General features: G+C 47.2%; 1 protein-coding gene across 1 annotated transcript in view; it reads right to left on the reverse strand.

The window, feature by feature from the left end:
• Nucleotides 1–23,952, reverse strand: part of FAM20C (FAM20C golgi associated secretory pathway kinase) — a 111,178-nt gene that overhangs the window by 22,307 nt on the left and 64,919 nt on the right. The window contains exon 4 of the mRNA XM_035131633.2: nt 1,566–1,658. Coding sequence (XP_034987524.1) covers nt 1,566–1,658 — 93 coding nt within the window. The remainder of the gene's footprint in view (nt 1–1,565; nt 1,659–23,952) is intronic.

Raw genomic sequence — 23,952 nt, forward strand, 5'->3', positions numbered from 1 at the left:
ACTGAAACTGGTCGCAGAGGATCAGTGGGGCTATTCCCCGGGGGAGCAGATTCAATGACAGCCATTTGTAGATTGATGTTAGGCAGATATAAGCCTCCACTCTCACTATCCCTGTTTCTTGTCTGACCCATGCGTTTGAAACGCATCTGGGGACTTGTAGGAAAGCTCTAAGAAGTTTGGATTGAACTCTCTCAAGGGGAGAGAAAGCAGAGGAAGGCGGGCCCAGAAAGGATCCATAGAGGAGCTGTGCCAGTGTTTTGGCTTTGTATAATTTTAGGGCCATGGGGACAAAGAAGCCCGCTTGGGCTCTGAAGAATTTAAGAATACAGCTTGCCTGACTCCCTTGAAGGTTTTAATGGGGTCTGTTAGGTGTCCTAGTTTGCATGAATAACAAATTTCCCGCCCCTCAAGTGTTTTACATACTACTGAATTCAGTCTTTTTGCTTGTGTTGTTTATAGACCTCAGCAAGAGGGCAATCGGGTGCCCTATTTTACAACAGACAGTACTCTACAGTGGTACCTCGACATCCGAATGACTCAACTTCTGAAGTCGGCAAACCCAGAAGTATTTTTGCCGTGCGTGTGTTCTGCGCCTGCGCAGAAGCGGCGTGGGCGGTCGGCGCATGCGCAGAAGCACAAAATCGCGCTTCACGCATGCACAAAACAGGCACTTCGGCAACCGAAGACTTCGACTTACAAAGAGCGCCGCGGAACGGATCGCCTACGTAAGTCGAGGTACCACTGTATCTGAATGTATCGTCTGTTTGAAAGGCTGCCTGGTCCAAGTCTTGTTTATTTATTTAATTTATAGCCCACCCCTTTTTTCCATTGAGCTCAAGGTGGTGTAAATGGTTCCTTCCTTCCTCAGCTAATCCCCACAGCAAACCTGTGAGGGAAGTTAGGCTGAGAGGCACTGACTGCACCTCCCCCCCCCCCCGGCCCAGATTTTGGTTTGATGAGGCCCTAAGCTACTGAAGGTAATGGAGCCCTTTATATGTCCAGCTGTCCTTTGTCAACAACAAACTGTCGCTGTTTTTTGTGTGTTGAATATATGCTATATGGTAATTTATGGACCTAATAGGTATCTAAAGCCATTTGCACATAAGAAATAGGAGCCTACACGACACAAAACACTGTTGCTGTGTGCAGGTGTTATTTTATTTGTTTTTATCTTATATTTTGGAAATGTACATCCAGTTTTTTTTCGGGGCCCCCCAAGGGAGTGGGGCCCTAAGCTATAGCTTGTTTAGCTTATATGTAAATCCGGCACTGCCCCACCCCCAACAAGCTTCATGGCCCAGTGGGGATTCGAACCCTCGTCACCCAAGTCCTAATCCAGCGCTCTAACCACTACTGGCTCTCAAAGAACAGGAAAGTGAACAGACGGGGGCTTGAAGTTACCTAATAGCTGTTAGCACCTCAGACATTGGACTGAGCAGGCACACAATGAGTCAGACTACACAAGGTTTTTTTTAAAAAAAATATCCACGCAACATACCAACCTAAACCTCAGTGGGTGATTCCCATTCATTTTTTTGTTCTAATTATTGCTCCGTGCTCCTTACCTGTCCAGGTGAAATGCTGCAATTTCCGCATTGTGCCGCTCGTAGTCCGAGAAATAGAAAAAGTCTGGGGGGGTTTCTTGCTCTCTCGTTTGCCTGTAAAAACAAAAGACAGGAGAAGATCACATACTTGAGGCTAAGCAACAAAAGGGTTGTAAGTCTCTGTGGTGGGTTCCCTGATGAGAAGCCCTTGGAACCATTTAAGTAGGGATGCTTGAGATACAGTGGTACCTCGCAAGACGAAATTAATTCGTTCCATGAGTCGTTTCGTGTTGCGATAATTTCGTCTTGTGAAGCGCGGTTTCCCATAGGAATGCATTGAAATTTAATAAATGCGTTCCTATGGGGAAAAAAGAAGTGCAAAAAAAGAGAAGGCGCCGACTCACCCGCCACAGCCGGAAGACTTCAAGGTTCTGGGGAGGGGGAAGCAGGAGGAGGGCCAGGGGTCTCCTCCCGCTGCAGCCTCCGCTCCTTCAGGCGCTGCCGCTGTTCCCACCAAGGGCCGCCTGGCGAGCCCCACTGCTGCTCCTGCTGGATCCTGCCAGCTCGCCGGGGAGGAGCCATGGAGGCCGCCATGGCCACCGAGGAGGGCAAGGCCAGAGCCACAGAGGCCACCAACGAGGGCAAGGCCGGAGCTGCGGAGGCTGCTGAGGAGGGCAAGGCAGGAGCCACGGAGGCTGCCATGAGCACCGCGCCGCCGCAGGAGGCAGAAGCAGTGGCCATGGACATCACCGGCGGAGTCCTAAAGGTAAGCGGCGGCGGCGGCTTCCCTTCCCCTCGCAAGGCTGCTTCATCTTGCGAAGCACAGCCATAGACGGCTTCGTTTTACGAGTTGCCCAAAAAAAATCGCAAGACGCTTTCGTTTTGCAATTTTTTCATTGCGCGAGGCATTGGTCTTGCGGAGTGCCACAGTACCTGATTCCTGTGACTGCTGGTGCAAAGTTACCTGATCCAGGCTCCCAGTTAAAGACCCACCTGGTCTTTACATTGAAAGCACTATAGCCATGGCTTCTCCCAAAGAATCCTGGGAGCTGTAGTTTCTAAAAGGTGCTGAGAACCCCATTAGGAGACCCCTATCCCTCTCAGACAGCTACAGTCCTTGGAACGATTTAACAACCAATCTCTCTTTCTATGGGAATTGTAGCTCTGTGAGGGGAATAAGAGTCTCCTAATAGGATTCTCGGTGGCCATGGCGGCTTTTAGAAACTACAGCTCCCAGGATTCTTTGGGAGAAGCCATGACTGTTTAAAGTGGCAAGATACTGCTTTAAATGTAGAGTGCAGGTGGGGCCTAATTTGAGGGATGGCAAACATTTCTCCTTCAACATTTGCATTTCCTCAAAATCTGCAATATAGTAAGCTCACAACTTACACAGGGGTTATGTTTATGGCCTAAAGCCATAATTGCACATACAGCCGTACCTCAGAGGTCAAATGGAATCCATTCCAGAAGTCTGTTTGACTTCCAAAACGTTCAGAAACCAAAGTGTGACTTCTGATTGGCGGCAGGAAGCTCCTGCCGCCAATCAGAAGCCGTGGAAGCCCCATCGGATGTTCAGCTTCCAAAAGAACGTTCAAAAACTGGAACACTCACTTCCGGTTTTTTATCGTTCAGGAGCCGGAACGTTTGACTCCCAAGGTTTTCGGGAGCTGAGGTACGACTGTAAAGGTAAAGATAAAGGGACCCCTGACCGTTAGGTCCAGTCGCGAATGACTCTGGGGTTGTGCGCTCATTTCGCTTTACTGGCCGAGGGAGCCGGCATACAGCTTCCGGGTCATGTGGCCAGCATGACTAAGCCGCTTCTGGCGAACCAGAGCAGCGCACCTTCCCGCCAGAGCAGTACCTATTTATCTACTTGCACTTTGACGTGCTTTCGAACTGCTAGGTTGGCAGGAGCTGGGACCGAGCAACAGGAGCTCACCCCGTTGCGGGGATTCGAACTGCCGACCTTCTGATCGGCAAGCCCAATTGGGTTCAGTGGTAAGCGGGATTGCCAAAGTCATTTTCCCCGGAACCCTGCTCCCTTCCCACTCCCTTTTTAATTTCTATGTATAATTTTTGCCACTAGGAAAAATTTGAATGGACACCAGTTAATGCACTTAATTTGCAGGCTTCCTGTAAAGTTCTCAGCTCAAGAGCTGCTACAAAATATGGATCTTGGGCTAAAATACACATAGAAATGCATATATTAAGCTAAAATGGAATTGCTATGTGTTTTGAGATGAGATACTACTTAAATATGAATTTCTGTGCAATTTATATTTTAAAAGCTGCAAATTAATTTTTTTTATTTAAAAGCATTAAATAAAAACCAGTTAATATTTAAAAAATCTCTAAGTGGTGCTCAGTCTAAAAAAATATTTCAAAAACCCAGCAAAACAGCAAAACAGAAAGACAACCAAGAAGACTCAAACACATGAAACAGGGTCCCTGCTCAATGTGGTTGGAAGTACAGGAAATGGTCTCATTCATTTCTAATTCAGAGTGGCTTTGAACACATTATTTCAGTAATCTTACAACAGCCCTGCGAGGTAGTCCAATATTATCACCCTCATACTGCTGGTGGAGCTGCAACTTAAGTCACGTCACATGCGCCATAGGACTGCATTGTACAACATTCTCACATCTACAGCTGTGCAAACAAGCCTTAATTATGAGAAAATTCCAGGTTCCAAGCAGTGCATGTGTATGGGAAAGTTTTCCCCCCACAAACCGTCCCTTCTCAACACGCAAACACTCTGTCGAACAACACCTAAGGAGAGCAGCAGAAAAAATGGTTGCTTTATTAAACCCTTGCGAATCCCAATTATAACATTTCAGAAAGTCATCGCGCTTCTCTTTCAACTTTGGCTGCTGCACTGCTTCCGCTGTAAAACATGACAGTTCCGTTTTACATCTGAGCTCCACCAATGCTCTCTCCATCTCCGCATTTATAGTCACTTGGCATGCGCCATGCTCCATGGCATATTAACAAGCTCAGGAGAAGGGTGCATTGTAAGAACCTGTAGTTCCTTCATCTCGGCGGCATTTGGGGGCAGGATCGATCCAGAATTATTATTATTATTATTATTATTTGCTTAAAATCAAAACCTTATGTGTATTCGAAGAGGGGTGTAAGTAGTTGTAGGCTCATCCCACCCCTAGCATTAGTGTACCCTGAAGCTCTGCCCCACTGCCTGTGGGTGCCATGGGGAAGATGCTGTATTATGTCATGTTCAGGCCCCTTTCAGATGGAGTCACTACTAAGCAGAAGTATTGCCAATGTGGCTGGAGAAATGGCCAAACCAGCGGCCGCTAACTTTTTTTGGGGTCTGTGGGCCCAAACCAACAGGAGGGGCTGTTGTGGGCTCCACTTGCATACATACTGAAATGGGCCACCAGGAGCCACCTAGGGCAACTGTGGGGCTTGCTGATGGAGAATTTCTGAGAGACAAGTCCACAGTTAGACAAGCTAGACCATTTTTCCTTCCTGGAGTGGGGCCAGATAAGGAAGAATTGGGGAGAGATGCAGAGTTCTAGGATAGCAAAAACCCAGCAGGGAGAAGGTGCTGGGAAGGTTCTCAAGGGGTTCCACAGGGCCTGTGGTGATATCTCCAACTATAGGTGTGACAATAGGTAAAGGTAAAGGACAGTTAAGTCCAGTCAAAGGCGACTATGGGGTTGTGGTGCTCATCTTGCTTTCAGGCCGAGGGAGCCGCCGTTTGTCCACAGATAGCTTTCCGGGTCATGTGGCCAGCATGACTAAACTGCTTCTGGTGCAACGGGACACAGTGATGGAAACCAGAGCACACAGAAACACTGTTCACCTTCCTGCCACAGAGGTACCTACTTATCTACTTGCACTGGCGTGCTTTCGAACTGGTAGGTTGGCAGGAGTTGGGACAGAGCAAGGGCAGCTCACCCCGTCAAGGGGATTCGAACTGCCGACCTTCTGATTGGCAAGCCCATGACGCTCAGTGGTTTTGACCACAGCGCCACCCATGTCCCTTTTTTACCTCCAACTATACCCAACAAGGAACTGCCGATATGCGTTCCATATGTGTGTGGGGTAAAATGGCCTGTGGTGTGACGCCCCTAATAAGTAATGGCAAAACGGTTGTGGCTATTTGTGTTCAGGAAAAGAGGAACAGGCACACAGAACTCTAGGACTGCAGAATTGGAAGGTTTCCAGACCTTCCAGGCCTCTGGAAGCGAAGGAGACCCTGCGGGTGTCATGTCTCCAACCCAAAACGTTTGAAGAGCTCTCTACGTATGATATATTGTCATGTGTCTGAATGACTTGCTCCTGCATTGCAGGGGCTTGGATCAGGTGACCTTTGCGGCCCCTTCCAACTCTCCAATTCTATAACTGGAGGAGAATGCAAACTTAGTTTTCCAAAGGAAATTTATTTTCTAACACTGGGTGTTTTGTTTTTTAAAAAAAGATTCATGGACAAAGGATACTGATAGGAGACGGGGGCTTACTTGAAGTTACTGATAAACTTTTTTAAAAAAAACCCTGGTTAATTAGCTAATTCATAACACTTTGCTTCTCATCCCCTGCAGAGCATTTAAGAATTTCCTGAAGATACTCTTGATCCCAAAAGGGAGCCTTGAAGGAAGAAAAGGGCAGCTCGTACCATGAGAGCAGAGTTATCTACCGAAAACATTAATTGTTCATTGCTGTTGCCTCTCAGACGTAGGGAGTGGTCATTACAGCACTGCTGGAATAATATACTCTTGGAAATGTTACTTTTCTATTAACACCCCACAGCTCCAAGCAACAATGTAGATGGTTATAACTAATCTTGACAACCCAGCAGCCCACTGCCACCTGCGCCTTAGTTTTTCAATTTTATGTATATTGTATTTAAGAACACAATATACATAAATTCAGAGGAGCCACATGGAAGTTAATGCGCTAAGATAGCCCCAGCTAACTTGTGACCTTCCACCATCCCTGACCATGTATATAATAGAAAACAGAATTATATATACATTCTACAATTCCCCCCTTACATATCGCTCTCTTACATTTTCTGGAGTTGGTCCTGCTTTTGCATATGCAACCAGAATCCCTCCTGTGAGGGAGGCTCAGAGGAGGATAACAGGAGACAGGGCCTTTTCAGTTGTGGCTCCCCATTTGTGGAATGCGCTCTCCAGTGAGGCCTGCCTGGAGCTTCCGCTGACACCTTTTCCATGCCAGATGAAAAACTCACTTTCTGCCCTGCCCATTGTTGGATTGCAATTTTATTTTTTGCTCTTAGTTGTGTCGCCAAAGCAATTTCATGTGTTTTCTTTCTTTAGATGTATTTTTACCTACGCTTGTGCTCTTAAACATGTTTTACATTGCTTGGGCACATTTTGTTTGTGTAACAAGCAACAAACGAGCTGTAACACCAAACAACAACAACTTCTTAGCACCTGAAAGGAAGGCTGCCAACGTCTTCCAGGTTTTCCCCCTGCATTCTCTGATGTTGACTCTGACTGTGCAGAGACTGAATCGAGATTGCCCCAAGGTAGTGTACACCTGATTCATCCTAAATGAAAGAAGGCGGCCCGTAGACAAAAGGAATGCCTCTGAGGCTCTCGCACCTTTGTCCCTTGCACCAAGCTTAATAAATTTTGCACATAGATTAGAATCACTTGTAAGATTCTTTACTAACACCACTTGGCAAGCATTTCGGGGGCTTAGTGTGTCCTTAGGAAAATGAATGGCACTTGCTGTGCTAATGCCTCAATGGGCACACGGTGCCAAAATGACCCAACGCCTTTCTCTAGCGCTGCTGGAATCTGGGTGCTTGAATTCTTTGCCGCCGGGGGTGGCATATCTGGTTACACATCGGCCATTTCTAAGAATAGGATGTCACCGACAAATGTAATAAGGAAGGGAGGCCAAATCAATGGGTTAGATTTGACATGGACAAGGTATAGAAGTCAAGCTCACACCATGGAGCTTTCCACTTCGCTCCTCCTGCCATCAAGAGGGTTGGTGCAGGCATCGAAGCAGACCAGCCACAGCAGACTGTGTTGATGGGGCTGCAGGGAGAATTGAGAATCCGCTGATATTAGGCAAAGGAGACTTTTGCTCCACTGACCTAAGATTGGAGACCTTTAGATTGGAACAACCTATGGGCAAGCACCTCCAAAAATTAACATCAACCTGCATTAGAGAAAATTCTTTTAAGTTAATACATAGATGGGACGCGGGGTGTGTGTGTGTGGTCTAAACCACTGAGCCTCTTGGGCTTGCCAATTGGAAGGTTGCTAGTTCGAATCTGCAGGATTGAGTGAGCTCCCGTTGCTCTGTCCCAGCTCCTGCCAACCTAGCAGTTCGGAAGCACACTAGTGCAAGTAAATGAATAGGTACTGCTGCAGCGGGAAGGTAAACGGCATTTCAGGGCACTCTGGTTTCTGTCACAGTGTCCCGTGGTGCCAGAAGCGGTTTAGTCACGCTGGCCACATGACCCGGAAAGCTGTTTGTGGACAAATGCCAGTTCCTTTGGCCTGAAAGCTGAGATGAGCGCCACAACGCTATAGTCGCCTTTGACTGGATTTTACCTTTTACCTAGGTGCCATCTAACACCTGTAAAACTCAGCTGTATGGACAGAGCATCCTCTTTCACATGGTGGAGAGGGGACAATGTAACTGGCACGACTTTCCACATGTGGTGGACATGTGACTTAGTGCAACCATTTTGGGAAAGGACCTTATTGTCTACACATCACACAATGGAAACAGAATGTATAGACAATTGCTTTATCTGAGAAACTAAGTACCTGCCCTGAATGATGCCTATGAAACAGATGAGTTTGTTGAACTTTGGTGCTCTTTTATAAAATACTCAAATGAACACCTTCGTGACTAGCACCCACCAACTATGCATATAGGTTTATGGGGGAAATCGACGCATTAGTCTTCTGTTCTGGGGGAAGGGATGGGAGTGGCAGGAAACCAATTGTTTTGATAATGTTTATGTTCATGCTTAAATCCTTTCTTTTGGAAAATTAATAAAATATTTAACTTTTTAAAAAAGAGGCCAGTGACCTTTGCCCTGTTCTCCCTGAGCTCCTGAGTCAGTAGCAGACTTGCCAGAAGCAACAGAGCAGCAACCGAAGGAGCATTCAAGAGCAGGTCTAAGGTCATGGTCCAAGCCAGCAGATTCCACAACAAAGGGTCAAGAGAGATGCATATCTGAGCAGCCTGCAGTCCGGTTTGGTGCAGCCAGATGATCCAGTAGCAGGCAAAGCCCAGAAGTTGTTCCAGGAGCAAGTCCAGCCCAGCACTGGGGTTTCTCAGCTGGAGCTGTTCCAACCCCACCCAACCTCAGCTGACTCCTATCCCTTGTCTTTTGAGAGGAGGAGTTTACTCCTGAAGAGCCCTTTACTGACGAGGAATAGGGCGGTATATTGTTTTCAACATTGTGATATATCACCAGCTAAACATCACGATATATCACAATGTCTGAAATAAGAATGGAGCTATTTAGAGGTATGGTTTTTCCTGCATGATGGCTATTGCATAGCTCACACACACACCATGATTTGCAATATATATCGCCAGGACAAAAATTATGAAACTGATATCATGATATGGACTTTAAACCAGTTTTGGACGATATATAACCCAGTTAGGGGTTGCCAGACTCAATAGTGGACAGGACTTCTGTGCCTTTAATTGCCCTGCCCTCTTTTGAGTCTGGAAACCTTAAAGAGAAACCAGCAGACCCTTTGCTTGGAAATTAAACAAAGGGTCTGCTGGATTCTCTTTAAGGTTTCCAGACTCAAAAGAGAGCAGGGCAATTAAAGGCACAGAGGTCCTGCCCACTATTGAGTCTGGCAACCCTTAACCCAGTGCAAACACGCATCATGATTCACAATATATTGCCAAGGCGAAAATTATGAAACCGATATCGCAATATGGATTTCAAACCAGTTTAATATATCACCCAGCCCTAATGAGGAGTCTTTGCCTGTAGTTGGGTGAGTCTCTGGATTGGCTGGGTTTCCACCTGGAACTTGGGACCTGTTCCTCCTCGATGTCAGAGGCCGAACACTTGCCCTGGGTGCAGATGGCACCTCCTCAGCCTTGTCAAAGGATCCTAGCTACTCACCCCCATATGGAGTGTGATATAGGGCTTGTTTTTTGGGGAGAGGGTATTGGAGGACTGCAGGGGAACAAAAGATTGAGCGCATGTGCATTGTTCAATACAGCCCAATGCATTAACCATGCACTAAATGGGATGTTCTATTCATGATGAGGGCCCGCAGAACAAAGCCAGAATTCTGTACTATACATTTAAAGCAGTCACACTTTCAAGTAGTCTTGGCTTTCCCCCAAAGAATCCTGAGAACTGCAGTTTGTTCAGTGTGCTGAGAGTGGCTAGGAGACCCCCATTCCCCTCATACAGCTACAACTTGCAGGATACTGTAGTTTAATACAGGCATCCCCAAGCTCAACCCTCCAGATGTTTTGGGACTACAACTCCCATCATCCCTAGCTAACAGGACCAGTGGTCAGGGATGATGGAAATTGTAGTCAAAAAAACACCTGGAGGGCGGAGTTTGGGGGTGCCTGGTTTAATAACTGTTTCTGCCCAGGGAATTCTGGGAACTGTGGCTCTGTGAGGGGAACAGAAGCCCCCCCCTTTTAAAAAGAGTTCATTTGCCTTCAATATTCTCAAAAAAGGCACCTACATACACTGAGGCTTTGGTCATGCAGCAATTTATTTAAACTGCACTGATTTAATTGAAAGCCGGTTGATGAATCAACTAATCTTTAATCGGCTGACAGCCTGACTATATATAATTCCCAAGTGAACCATTTCCGATGCACATTGCTTTCTCTACCCCAATATAAAATTGAAATTCTGCTGACACCGGCGTCACCCAAATGGGCTTCTGTATTCCAATATGGGAATCAGCTTGGCGGAAAATTTATTGACAGATGAAGACTTCTTTTCCCTTTTATATAAAAAATAGAAGAGGATAAGAAAAGCTTTTATCTACATCGAAATAATGTGATGTTCAACAGGAAAAGGACATAAGCCGCAGAAGCAATTAAATCAAAGTAGCATCAAGAAAAACAACACTGCAGTAATTTGGGGGGGCCCTCCTAACGGATTGGTTCCCCCACACCGCCCCATAGGTGTATTCTGTAACCTGTCATGAGCAGCACAACAGTGCAAGTGGCGGATCTATACTGGGTGGTCCACATGCCATCCTGCTTTATTAGCATTGTGATGTTCCACCAACCTCACTGAATGTATTGCTATCTGGAGGGGAACTCTTGCACTCAAAGTGCAACAAAAGTGGGTTAAAAAAAAAACAAATTGGCAAATTTGGTGATAAGAGGAATAGAAGAAAGAGCCACCTGGATCAGGCCAATTGCCCATCTAGTCCAGCATCCTGATCTCACAGGGGCCAAGCAGATGACTTAAGAGCATGGGTCGGCAAACTAAGGCCCGTGGGCTGGATCAGGCCCAATTGCCTTCTGGATCTGGCCTGTGGATGGTCCGGCAATCGCTGCGTGGATCGCCAGCGCGCGTGTTCTTTCCATCTCCTTCACACGACAGCGGCGGTGCCTCCTCTCTCCCTCCTCCTGGCTTCTCCCCGCCCTGCCTAGAGGAGGAAGGCGGCTGGGCTTTGTTGGTGCCAGCAGTAGCGGCACTCAAGTGGCCGCCATTTTAAGCAGCCCTTCTCCAGACCCCTTTCACTTGCTGCTCATCGTCCCTCTGTAGCCATTGTTGCCTGTAGCCTTTGACAGCTCTCTCCTCTATGGATTTGCCTAATCCTCTTTCAAAGCCATCTAGGCCATCACTGCTTCCTGTGGGAGGGAGTTCCATAGATGAACTATGAGCTGTGTGAAGAACTCCTTTCTTTTAGCTTCTTTGGATGTCCATGAGTTCCACTGTATTATTATTTTTTAATTGAATTTATATACTGCCATATATCCACAGGTCTTAGGGCGGTTCACAGGATAATACTAGGTAAAAGGTAAAGGTAAAGGACCCCTGAATGGTTTAGTCCAGTCAAAGGTGACTATGGGGTTGTGGCGCTCATCTCACTTCCGGGCCAAGGAAGCCAGCGTTTGTCCACAGACAGCTTTCTGGGTCATGTGGCCAGCATGGCTAAACTGCTAATGGCGCACGGAGGACCGTGACGAGTGCCAGAGCACACGGAAATGCTGTTTACCTTCCAGTTGCAGCGGTACCTATTTATCTACTTGCACTGGTGTGCTTGGAACTGCAAGGTTGGCTGGAGCTGGGACAGAGCAACGGGAGCTCACTCTGTCGCGGGGATTCAAACCGCCGGCCTTCCGATCGGCAAGCTCAAGAGGCTCAGTGGTTTAGACCACAGTGCCACCCGTGTCCCCAACAGGATAATCCTATAATACTGTACACAGCACTCCAAATGCAGTTGTACCACATATTTGTATAATGGCATATGGTAATATTGGCAATTTTGTTTTCGATTCCTTTCCTAATGATCCCCAGCACAGAGTTTGCCTTTTTTCATGGATATAACAAGTTACGAGAATCCCATGAAGAAGTATGGGTACCAATGGGAAACAGAGCAGGATGTCCATCCCAAAACGTCTGCCAGAGCCAACGGCATTGAAAGGTTGATTGTGTTATAACCGTCCTGGTATCATTACTTTAGTATGAACACACAAGGGACAGCCTGCTGTCTGTATAATGACCGTTCCCCATATAAAACAGGTGCACATTTTGTGCAGCCGCATGTAGTACCCTGGGGGCCTCAGGCAGCCGCCAGCAGTTCGGAGGCTGGTACCACCTTCCCGGGCTGGGTACCTGTGGTCTCCGCCCACACAGCCAGCTGTCCAATCCGGCCAGGGGAGGTGTTGCCAGGGTGGGATTGGCCAGGTGGGAGGAGATAACCATCCAGTGCCCACAGCAGAAGGCGAGACATACCTGGGAAGCAGTCGACGGCTCCAGAGCTTTCCCACCCTCCACTCCCAAATATTAATGCTTACATTGCAGGTTAACCTTTTTTTCTTCCGCAGGCGAACACGCACGCAGGCGCTGCTACGTCAAGGCCGCTATTGAAGGGCCGGAAAGGACTTTCCCTGCATTGGCAGGTTCACCCTTTCCCGTAGCAATTCGTCACAACTTTGGCGGTGGCAGGCCTTGGGCGGAATCCTTTAGACATTTACCAAAGGGGGGGCATGGGGGAGGTGACCGCCCACCCCCATTGTGGCGGCGATACCAGGATTCCCGTTAAAGGGGTCTAGGGGGGAGGCATTGACCATTTGCCCAGGGGCCGTCATTGCCCTCCCCCTCCAGTGGCGGCAAAAAGGGGGGCGGGCTATCTGCTTGAACATATGTTCTCCAGAGCTTGCCCAACCCCCGCATATGCTGGATAACCCGGAAATTACCCAGACCTCCGGCTGGGAGGATAAACGCCCAATGCCTGAGCCAAGGTCTCCCTACATCTGAATCATAATAAAGTTGTGGCCAATTTGAATCCCATAGAACGTTGTCTGGTGTCGTTATTCTGCTCGGGGGCTGCCTGGGGTTTGGGGGGGGTCTCTGCCCGACCGCACAACAATAGATGTAATCCAACAGACTCTAAAGTTCTGGCTGTAATGCCCAGTGAAATAAATAGGAACTGTGGGACAGAAAAGTGTTTCTGAAGTCTGAGGAAGTGCTTACATTTTAAAGTGGAAAGAATACTGGTTATGTCCAGGAAAGCAGAGCAGGGTGTGCGTACTTGGACTACTGCCCCACATGGGTCCCTGCCCCACTCTGCCCCCTTTGCCTGCATGATGGCACCCCAGGCAGGGGAGGAGGGTGGCAAGAATGGCAGGCAGCTTATCTGATTCATTCCTATGCTGCTTTTCAGTTGAATGAATCACAAAGTGGCTTACAAACAATAGCTAACAGTAGTGTGATTGAACGCAACAAAACATCACAAATACAGCATAAATAATATCGAATAATTAATTGAACAATTAACAAATCACCAGAGAAGGAATTAGCATCTATAAAACACAAAGCAACAGAGCAACAAAACTGGGAACTAAAAAATCCAGGGAGGAATTTCACGCAAGCCTCCCGACCACAGACCCAAGAATTCATGTGCTCAGGCACCACATCAAACACAATGCTCCTTCTATGGCAGCTTACGATAGGCTGGTTCAGGTATGCATGCTCCCAACTGGTATACTTGCAATGCTTCTATATCAGCATCCAATATGTATTCACCAAATCTATTCTTTCTTTCTTTCTTTCTTTCTTTCTTTCTTTCTTTCTTTCTTTCTATCAGCAGTTTATCTAACACACACACACACACACACACACACACACACACACACACACACATATATATATATATATATATATATATATATATATATATATATATATATATACAGGATGAAAACTGTCTTGTAGTTTATTTTTCACAACACCTGAATAGCTCAGCTGGTTAGAGCATGGTGCTGATAATGCCAAGGTTGCAAGTTTGATCCCCACAAGGGACAGCGGCATATTCCTGCATTGTGGAGGTTGGACTAGAGGTTCCTCAGGGTCACTTCCAACTCTACAATTCTATTATTCATATTTGAAATTTGGTGGTGTTTTTTTGTTTTTGTTTTTAAGCACAGGCAGATTGACAGTGCGATCCTAGGCTTAAACTTCCTCACTGAGTTCAACTGGGCTTACTCCCAGGTAACTGTGTATGTGATACAGAACACTTTTAGAAAAGGAAGAAGGCAAAACCAATATTATATCATCTTCATTATCATCTACTGCAGGCATGTCCAACAGGTAGATCGTGATCTACCAGTAGATCACTGGACGTCTGCGGTAGATCACTGGTAGATCATTGGCCTCCTCCACAGAAGCTGAACAACTGTGGCTCCCCTAAAAAAAGCTCAACATTTTACCTCCTCCCTGAAAAAAACTCAACAACTTTGACCCGGACCCCCTCAAAATGGGCCTTCCTCCTTCCTAAAAAAGCTCAACAACTTTGACCTGAACCCCCCAAAAGGGGGTAGATCACTGCCAGTTTTTAACTCTGTGAGTAGATTGCAGTCTCTTGGGAGTTGGCCACCCCTGCTCACAGGTAGAGATCCTGTGTCCCTCCGGATGTTGCTGGACTCCAACTCCCACCAGCCCCTGACAGCATAGCCAATGGGAGTTGTAGTCCAAGAATATCTGGAACGCCACAGGTTTCCCATCCGTGTTCAAGCATTTTCTGGACTATACCTCATCAAGCTCTAGTTGGGAGGGGAGGGATTGAATGTCTGAATGTTCCACAAACTGCAAAGAGGTTCAGTGGTGTGAGCGATCAGTGGACTAGGGGGACTAGGCTAGCCTCGTAAATGTTCACCTGGCACCTCTTTCTCAAAGCCTGAGGAACTTCTGCCTGGCTTAGAGAGGGAGGTGCGATACTCACAAGCAGACGTCACCCCTTACCCCAATCGCCCTCACGAGCTGCCACCCCTGGCCCTGTTCCCCTATGAAAAATTTCACTGCACTCCACTGAGGGGGTTTGTCACCATGCAGCAAACTACCAAGGCAAGTAAAAGGTCCTTTCGAGAGCAGTAGAAAAATGCAGGAACCCAGTTTCCCACTCAAACAGGCCCATCGGGTGGAAGCCACTGACTGATTAGTTGCTGAGTCATTAGCTATTAAAAGGGAGTGCATGGATGTATAAATTGTTCTTCAGAACTTGTGGAAGAGCCGTACGTTCTTTTAATTTTGCAGATACTTTTAATGCAATTTTACATTTCCACGTCTTTTGATTACTTTGTTTTATCTGCTGCTACTTGTCCTAAGCCGTTGGGAACAAGGCGAGTTGAAAAACCCGAATAAAAATGTTTCATTTCTTTCTCCCCACCCCCTTTTAGCACAGGGAGAGACAAAGAGGCTTGATAAAATGATGTGCAGCAGAGAGGAAATTGATAAGAGTGGTTTCTATCCCTTTCATAACGCTGGAACGCAAGGAGTGTGTGTCCGCCAATGAAACAGATTGGCAGGAGATGTAAATCAGACAGAGAAGTGCTTCTTCACACAATGCAAAATTAATTTATGAAATCGGCTACTATAAGATGTGGCTGCCAATTCAGATAGCTTCAGAAGGGGAGTAGACAAATCGCTGGAGAATAATGCTACCCGCAGCTCCTCATCAGGATGGAGATATACTGTCTCTAGGACAGAAAAGCTACAAAGTGTTATGACATTGTTACATGCCCTAACTGACTAGCATGATTCTAGCAAAAAGGAAATACAGTGGTACCTTGGTTTACAAACTTAATCCGTTCCAGAAGTCCGTTCTTAAACCAAAGTGTTCTTAAACCAAGGCGTGCTTTCCCATAGCAGCGGGGGGACTCAATTTACAAATGGAACACACTCAACAGGAAGCGGAAGATGTTCTGCTTCTAAGGCAAAGTTCACAAACCAAGACACCTACTTCCGGGTTTAAAGCGTTCTTAATCCAAGTTGTTCATGAACTAAGCTGTTCTTAAACCAAGGTACCACTATAAGGCTTTGCAAACAAACAGGTAAAAAGGTAAAGGACCCCTGGACGGTTAAGTCCAGTCAAAGGTGACTATGGGGTGTGGCGCTCATCTTGCTTTCAGGCCAAGGGAGCCAGCGTTTGTCCACAGACAGCTTTCTGGGTCATGTGGCCAGCAGGACTAAACCGCCTCTGGCGCAATGGGACACTGTGACGGAAACCATAGCTCCTGGAAACGACGTTTATTTTCCCGCCGCAGCGGTACCTATTTATCTACTTGCACTGGTATGCTTTTGAACTGCTAGGTTGGCGGAAGCTGGGACAGAGCAATGGGAGCTCACCCCATTGCGTGGATTCGAACCGCCAACCTTCTGATCGGCAAGCACCGCCCGCGTCCCTATATGGGGACAACTCAAACCAGCAAGGATTCTTTTTTTTGGGGGGGGGGAGATATATCGCCTTTCTTTACTGCAGTATTTTCAGCTTGAAAATCAGCAGACATTTGGCCCAGTCAGGCAAGGTGCAGCAACTCTTTTTTTTTCTTCACAGACCACTCTTCCATCTAGCTCAATATAGCTGACACTGACTGGCAGCAGCTCTCCAGGTCTCAGGCAGGAATTCTTCCCAGCCGTAATTGGAGAGACCAGCGACCGAACCTGGAAACTTTTGCAATCAAGGCAGATGTTCAGCTCCTGAGCTGCATCTCTGAAAAAGAGTGCACCTCCTCTCCCAGACTGTCTCTGCTCAAAATCCCGAAGATATTTAATAATTATCCTGGCCATGATAGTAGGCATGTGGTTACAGCACTATAATCACACCCTAGGGCTAAAAGTGTCTGAATCTTCAGAAGTGCCATTTCCTAATAAAGAACACACACCCTTGAACTTGTTTTACTGCTGCAATTAACATTCTTTTAATGCACAGCAAAGGGCGAGGTGCCTCGAAGAGCCCGGTGGGGGGAGAGTTTTAATTGTTTCAGGTTCTGTTTTGCAAGAGGAGGAAAAAAGGATAAAAGTAATGGGGATTTGCTCTGATACAATATGGTATTTCATTATGTTTCTTGTACTGCAAAGTTTCCTTTCTTGTTTTCCAGGCCTTTTGCCTAATTGCAAACAAGGTCGCAGAACGGTCCGAATTGTAATCATAGAATGACAAGAGTTGGAAGGGACCCTGAGGGTCATCTAGTCCAACCCCCTGCAACGCAGGAATCTTTTGCCCACTGTGGGGCTCGAACCCACAACCATGAGATTAAGAGTCTCATGTTCTACCAATTGAGCTATGTTGGAGAAGGAATCCCACATTGCTAGAATAGCAAGGTTCAAGTCCTACAAAGCAGAGGTGGCTTATTTCGACAGGTGTCCAGGACTACCCACCTGCCAATTACCTGATGTCACAGTAACACCAGGCAACTGACAGCTGTCAGAATTCAGGAAGCACCAATCCAGTGAATTCTCCCCCCCCCAATCCATAGTTGTGAGGCAAGGAAAACTGATGCATGTGGCCTGTTAAATGGACCCTCCTTTCCTCTTGCTGTTGTGCGCTCAACAATCAGACGCTATATCTATATAAACACTTGCCATCAAGCAAGGAACACATCTGGAATGCTGCCATGTGCAAAATGGACGCTTCAATTTACGAAGGATTCGACTTCCGAAGAGCGCCACAGAATGGGTCGCCTTTGTAAGTCGAGGTACCACTGTAGTCCCTTCTGTGGTTGGATTTATTTATAGAAGTTTATACGTCAGATGAAGTGTATATACCAGGACAGGGCCCTGTTTCGGAGATTCTTCATCAGCAAGTCTTATAGTCACACGTGTACATGTAGATCAAAATTAGATAACCTATATATTACAAACACACTTTGGTTATCTAATTTTGATCTACATGTACACGTGTGACTATAAGACTTGCTGATGTGAATGCTTTTTTTGGGGGGGGATACATAGAGCATTATTTTGTTAAAAATTGGTGGGGGTCAGGAGGTGGGGCTTGTGCAAAGCCCCCTACATCCTTTCCCCTCCCATATTCTGAGCACTGCCCTGATCCTTAACACAATTTGCTGGAGAATAAAGCCCTCAGGTGTGAAGGTGGCTTTCTCTGTGGATCTTATGGGTGGATGCTGGGGGGGGGCAAGTCAGAGTGTGTGATGCTGGGGCAAATGCTAGGCAATGAGCCCCATCCCCTCCAACAAAAGGGGTTCTCCTGAATAGAGCTTAAATTCCATTGACTTCCAAGGACTTTACTGCAGCTAGTCTTTCAGCTTCGGTTTTCAGCTTTCCACTTGCAGTGGGTTGGACTAGATGACCCTCGGGTTCCCTCCTGACTCTACAATTCTATGAGCTTTCACCCGCTATTATTCAGTGCGGTAATTAATGCCAGCAATTGCCAGTAAAACTACCTGACTTGGCACTTGCAGATACAGGCACCAACTTTTCCCTGCTTCCAGGGCTGCTGATCACTGAAAAACCACCTCTCAAATCTCTTTCCGTGCTGCATGTCCCTAGCTGAAAGAACAGTGGGAGATTTTTTAAAAATGGCATAATAGATGTGGTGGGGGTGGGGGGAGAGATTACCCCCCCCAATCACGCTTTGCATTATTTATACGCGGAGATCTACTGGCACAATAGCCAGAAAATATTGTGGGCTTCTAAGATGATAAATATATTCATTATGAGGAAGACGTTCAGAAAATACACCGCGTGTCACCGAAGGAATTTAATCACCACCTGGAAGATGTATGCATACTCCCAGATTTACGGGGAGAAAAAATCGGTTATGATGAGATGTTTCCTCCGATAAATTCAACTTATAAAACAATCCCGATGCATCCCCAATTACGAAAATACCTGTGTTGACTGATCTGTCGGTGGAGGCGGAATTGGAGCTTGCTAATCGGGAGAAAATGCCTGCCTTTTTTTGCTTTGGTTTTAACGGCATCAAATAAATCACAGGCCTGGCCAACGTTGAATCTAAAAGACTAGCTATATATATAAAGCATTTGGTAACAGCAATTAAAAATGAAAAAGGGTAAGGCGCAGTATGTTATAGGTCAGCAGAAGTTTTGTTGTTTAGTCGTTTAGTCGTGTCCGACTCTTCGTGACCCCATGGACCCCATGGACCATAGCACGCCAGGCACTTCTGTCTTGCACTGCCTCCCGCAGTTTGGTCAAACTCATGTTCGTAGCTTCGAGAACACTGTCCAACCATCTCGTCCTCTGTCTTCCCCTTCTCCTAGTGCCCTCAATCTTTCCCAACATCAGGGTCTTTTCCAATGATTCTTCTCTTCTCATGAGGTGGCCAAAGTATTGGAGCCTCAGCTCCTTCATGGATCAATGCCTTGTCGTGGCGAAGGGGCTTGAATAACTCAGAGAAGCTATGAGCTATGCCATGCAGGGCCACCCAAGATGGACAGGTCATAGTGGAGAGTTCTGACTAAACGTGATCCACCTGGAGAAGGAACTGGCAAGCCACTCCAGTATCCCTGCCAAGAAAACTCCATGGACAAAGACAACAGGCTCCAGCAGAAGTACATACAGCAAGGAAGAGCCAGTAGTGAAGTACCTTACATGCAGATGGTCCTGAATTCAATCCTCAATGGTATTTCCAGGCAGGGCTAGGAGAAGATTCCTGCCCTGCTGCTGCCAGTCAGTGTAGACAATACTGGCCTCGATGGACCAATGGTCTGACTATGGATAAGGTAAGCTTCCTATGCTCCCAACTGCAGGTGCCTTAACCATACAGAAACTACAAAAAGGATAATGTGTGGCTTGTAAACTGGGACTAATCCCGAAAGTGGCTGCCAGACTGGTGACTCGGAGTGGCTGTGGGGACCATATAACACTGGCGCTAAAAGATCTACATTGGCTCCCGGTATGTTTCCGAGCACAATTCAAAGTGTCGGTGCTGACCTTTGAAGCCCTCAATGGCTTTGGCCTTGTATACCCAAAGGAGTGTCTCCACTCCCATCATCCAGCCCAGACACTGAGGTCCAGCTCCGAGGGCCTCCTGGCTGTTCCTTCTCGGTTGTGGCACTCATCTTGTGGCATGTCCTCCTGTCGGATGTCAAACAGATAAATAACTATATGACTTTTAGAAGACATCTGAAGGCAGCGCTGGACAGGGAGGTTTAAATGTCTGCTGCTAGCTAGGCCCGATGATGAGCCCTCACTCATCCAATTGCATTTAGCTAGTCCTTTCTAACTATATCCATTCTGAAGGAAATCAGCCCTGAGTGCTCCCTGGAAGGACAGATCGTGAAGCTGAGGCTCCAATACTTTGGCCACCTCATGAGAAGAGAAGAATCCTTGGAAAAGACCCTGATGTTGGGAAAGATGGAGGGCACTAGGAGAAGGGGACGACAGAGGACGAGATGGTTGGACAGTGTTCTTGAAGCTATGAACATGAGTTTGACCAAACTGCGGGAGGCAGTGCAAGACAGGAGTGCCTGGCGTGCTCTGGTCCATGGGGTCACGAAGAGTCGGACACGACTAAACGACTAAACAACAACGAGTTCTTTCTTCCACTTGTGTTTTGAGTCATCTCCCAGCTTGTTTCCTCGACCTAAGATACAGAGTATGCAGTGGTACCTCGACTTACGAACGACTCGGCAACTGAATTTTCCGACTTACGAATGGGGCAAATGGCGAGCCAAATAGGCTCCACGAAGTAGGAGAGGGTGCTCAGGGGAGATTGTTTCAACATTGTCAGGGGACTGTTGCGGCTACTCCCGAGTAAAGACGCTCCAGTCCGCTCTGTCTTGAGTTTTATTGTGCATACTATTTACAGTGCAGAGACATCAGGAAACATGACTGCCTAGTCGCTCCCTGAATCCAGCAATACCGCCTTCCGGTTTCTGGTCCAACATAAGAGCCTGGGGACCCCGAAACGCCTCCCCTTAGCCCTACGTCTGTGCCATAGCTGCCAGGTTTTCCCTTTTCTCGCGAGGAAGCCTATTCAGCATAAGGGAATTTCCCTTTAAAAAAAAGGGAGAACTTGGCAGCTATGGTCTGTGCGCGCGCCTCAAATCGGGTGCCGGAAGGGGCTGCGTCCCATCTCCCCTTTGTTGGCTGGGACGTCGCTGTGACCCCGCCGCGTGACTTAGCCTTCCTTCCTCTACTGGCCGTCTGCGTCGGTGCAAGGGCTCAGCAACATCTTGGAGCCCTCCCTCCATACCGCTCCAGTCCTTACCTCTCCCTCCTGGCCCACTGCTGACGCTATTGCTGGGCAAAGTGCTGGTCAGGATGACTGGGGGAGGCTCCCTGTAGGGAGTCCCCCCGACAAACATCTTGAGCCTTTTGGATGTTGGCCAGGGCTTCCAAGGGAGTGCCAGTCATATCAGCTGAAAAATCCCCCAGAGCTGTCTGAAAACCCATTGGACCCATCTGCAAAGGGGGAAAGGTGCTGAAAGCCTAAATCGCAACAGGAAGTGACCTGACCATGACAAGGGGCTGATTTGAATATCCCCCACTTTCAGATCACCCTCTTCCTGCCCAGTTGAGAAAATCAAGTCCGAAGTGGGGACTGCCACATCCGTTGGGCCAATGACATGTTGGGACAGCCCCATGGTCGTCAGGACCGCTACAAATTCCTCAACCACCACAGAAAAGCTTCTCAGTGTTTATATATAACAACTTAAAAGCTTATTTCGGCATCAAGAGGCCTATAAATTAGTAATAAGGATGATCACCGCAATAATTTCATGCAAAAAGACTTAAAAAATCGAACGTGAATAGGCTACCATGGACCGAGGTTTCCTATCACCAACACGCTGCTGTTAAAAGCACTAAATAAATTGACTCATTGTCAGGTTCAGGCTTTTATAATGCAAGCAAAATCAATTTCTTTAAAGAGCTGAGCCGAGCCTGAAACTCTTAACAAGAACTTTCAGCTTTAAATTTCAGGGATAGCATAATTGCGAGCACCCCAATTCATCCACCTGCACCCCGAAGCAACTGAGGGCAGACGTGAAATTCATCAAAGTTTCACAGATGAGTTAGGCTTCCCCTGGTGATGGCATAATGAATCCCTTGCTGTTCGTGTTTTGTTAGCTGTTCGTTGGAAGCTGCCTTGTATTGGGAACAGGCTGTAGCTCAGCAGTAGAGCATCTCAGTCGAAGGTTCAATCCCTGGCAACTCCAGGTAGGGCTGGGGAAAGTTTCCTCCTTGAATTAGATGACCCCCTGGGGTCCCTTCCATCTCTGCTATTCTATGAAACTTTGGAGACCTGCTGCAAGTCCGTGCGGATGGTACTAATTGAGATGAACCAATGGCCCGACTCTGTACAGAGCATCTTCTGATGATTCAAGTTACAAGGACTAAACATATGGAAAAACTTTCTGACAGTAAGAGCTGTTCGAAAATGGAACAGTCTCCCTCGGGAGATTGTGGACTCCCTTCCTTGAAGCTTTTTAAGCAGAGGTTGGATACTCTTAAAACAGAGGGTTGTCATGGATGCTTTAGCCGAGTTTCCTGCATTGCAGGGGGTTGGACCAATGACCCTTGGCGTCCCTTCCAACTCAGCAATTCTATGATTCTATGCAAGTTTGGCCTTTGGCTCATCTATCCACTGATGGCCAACAGCTTTCCGTGTTTGGGGAGAGGGGTATTTCTCAGCCCTAGCTGGAAATGTCCTTCTGCGTGCAGCCCTTTTCCAATTAGGGGGAAGAAGGAGAACTATGGCATCCGGTGTTAGTGGCATTCAGACTAGACCCTTAGAAAATAATGGGCATGCCTAACACAGGTTATCCATTTCAATGGTTCTGTTGTTGTTTAGTCGTTTAGTCGTGTCCGACTCTTCGTGACCCCATGGACCAGAGCACGCCAGGCACTCCTGTCTTCCACTGCCTCCCGCAGTTTGGTCAGACTCATGTTGGTAGCTTCGAGAACACTGTCCAACCATCTCGTCCTCTGTCATCCCCTTCTCCTTGTGCCCTCCATCTTTCCCAACATCAGGGACTTTTCCAGGGAGTCTTCTCTACTCATGAGGTAGCCAAAGTATTGGAGCCTCAGCTTCACGATCTGTCCTTCCAGTGAGCACTCAGGGCTGATTTCCTTCAGAATGGATAGGTTTGATCTTCTTGCAGTCCATGGGACTCTCAAGAGTCTCCTCCAGCACCATAATTCAAAACCATCAATTCTTCGGCGATCAGCCTTCTTTATGGTCCAGCTCTCATTTCCATACATCACTACTGGGAAAACCATACAGTAGCTTTGTCGGCAAAATGATGTCTCTGCTGTCTAGGTTTGTCATTGCTTTTCTCCCAAGAAGCAGGTGTCTTCTAATTTCATGACTGCTGTGACCATCCGCAGTGATCATGGAACCCAAGGAACGGTTCTAATCTTCAGCAAAAGTGAGCTGGATTCAGTCCTATATATATATATATGGAGCAGTGCTGCCTTGCCCATCTCTCTCCCCTCCAGAATGCCATTTACCAGCTGGTCAAAAGGGGCCACCTGTTTTCTTGCTGTGGTGGTAGTATCTAGAATAATAGAACTGTAGAGTTGGAAGGGACCCCGAGGGTCATCTAGTCCACCCCCTGCAGTGCAGGAATCCCATCCAGTTTGAAACCATTCTTAGTGATGCCATTTGTCTTGCAGAACGCCCCAGGACACTGCTGCACTTGGTTCCTTCGGCAGTGATGGCCCGCATCTGGAAGCTGCTAAGAGTCCCCTGCTTCCCCAAAAAACCCTACTGCCAAGGTGCGCCCTAGTGCCATATACTCTTTAGAAAAATGTGTGTGCCCCCCAAATAGCTGGATTGGATGGTTAATGGGGTGGAGGACAATTTCTGCATGGTGTATAAGACAACGCTTCTTGCTTTAAAAAAAAATTAGGCAAAAATTGGGTGTCATGAATGCAGAGGGGGGGGACATGTGATTAATGGCAGCAGTAAGCAGGAGATTGGCAGCGGCGATTGGGCGGGTGATTGG

Source organism: Zootoca vivipara, chromosome 14 (genome assembly GCF_963506605.1).
Source record: "Zootoca vivipara chromosome 14, rZooViv1.1, whole genome shotgun sequence".
Taxonomy (NCBI): Eukaryota; Metazoa; Chordata; class Lepidosauria; order Squamata; family Lacertidae; genus Zootoca; species Zootoca vivipara.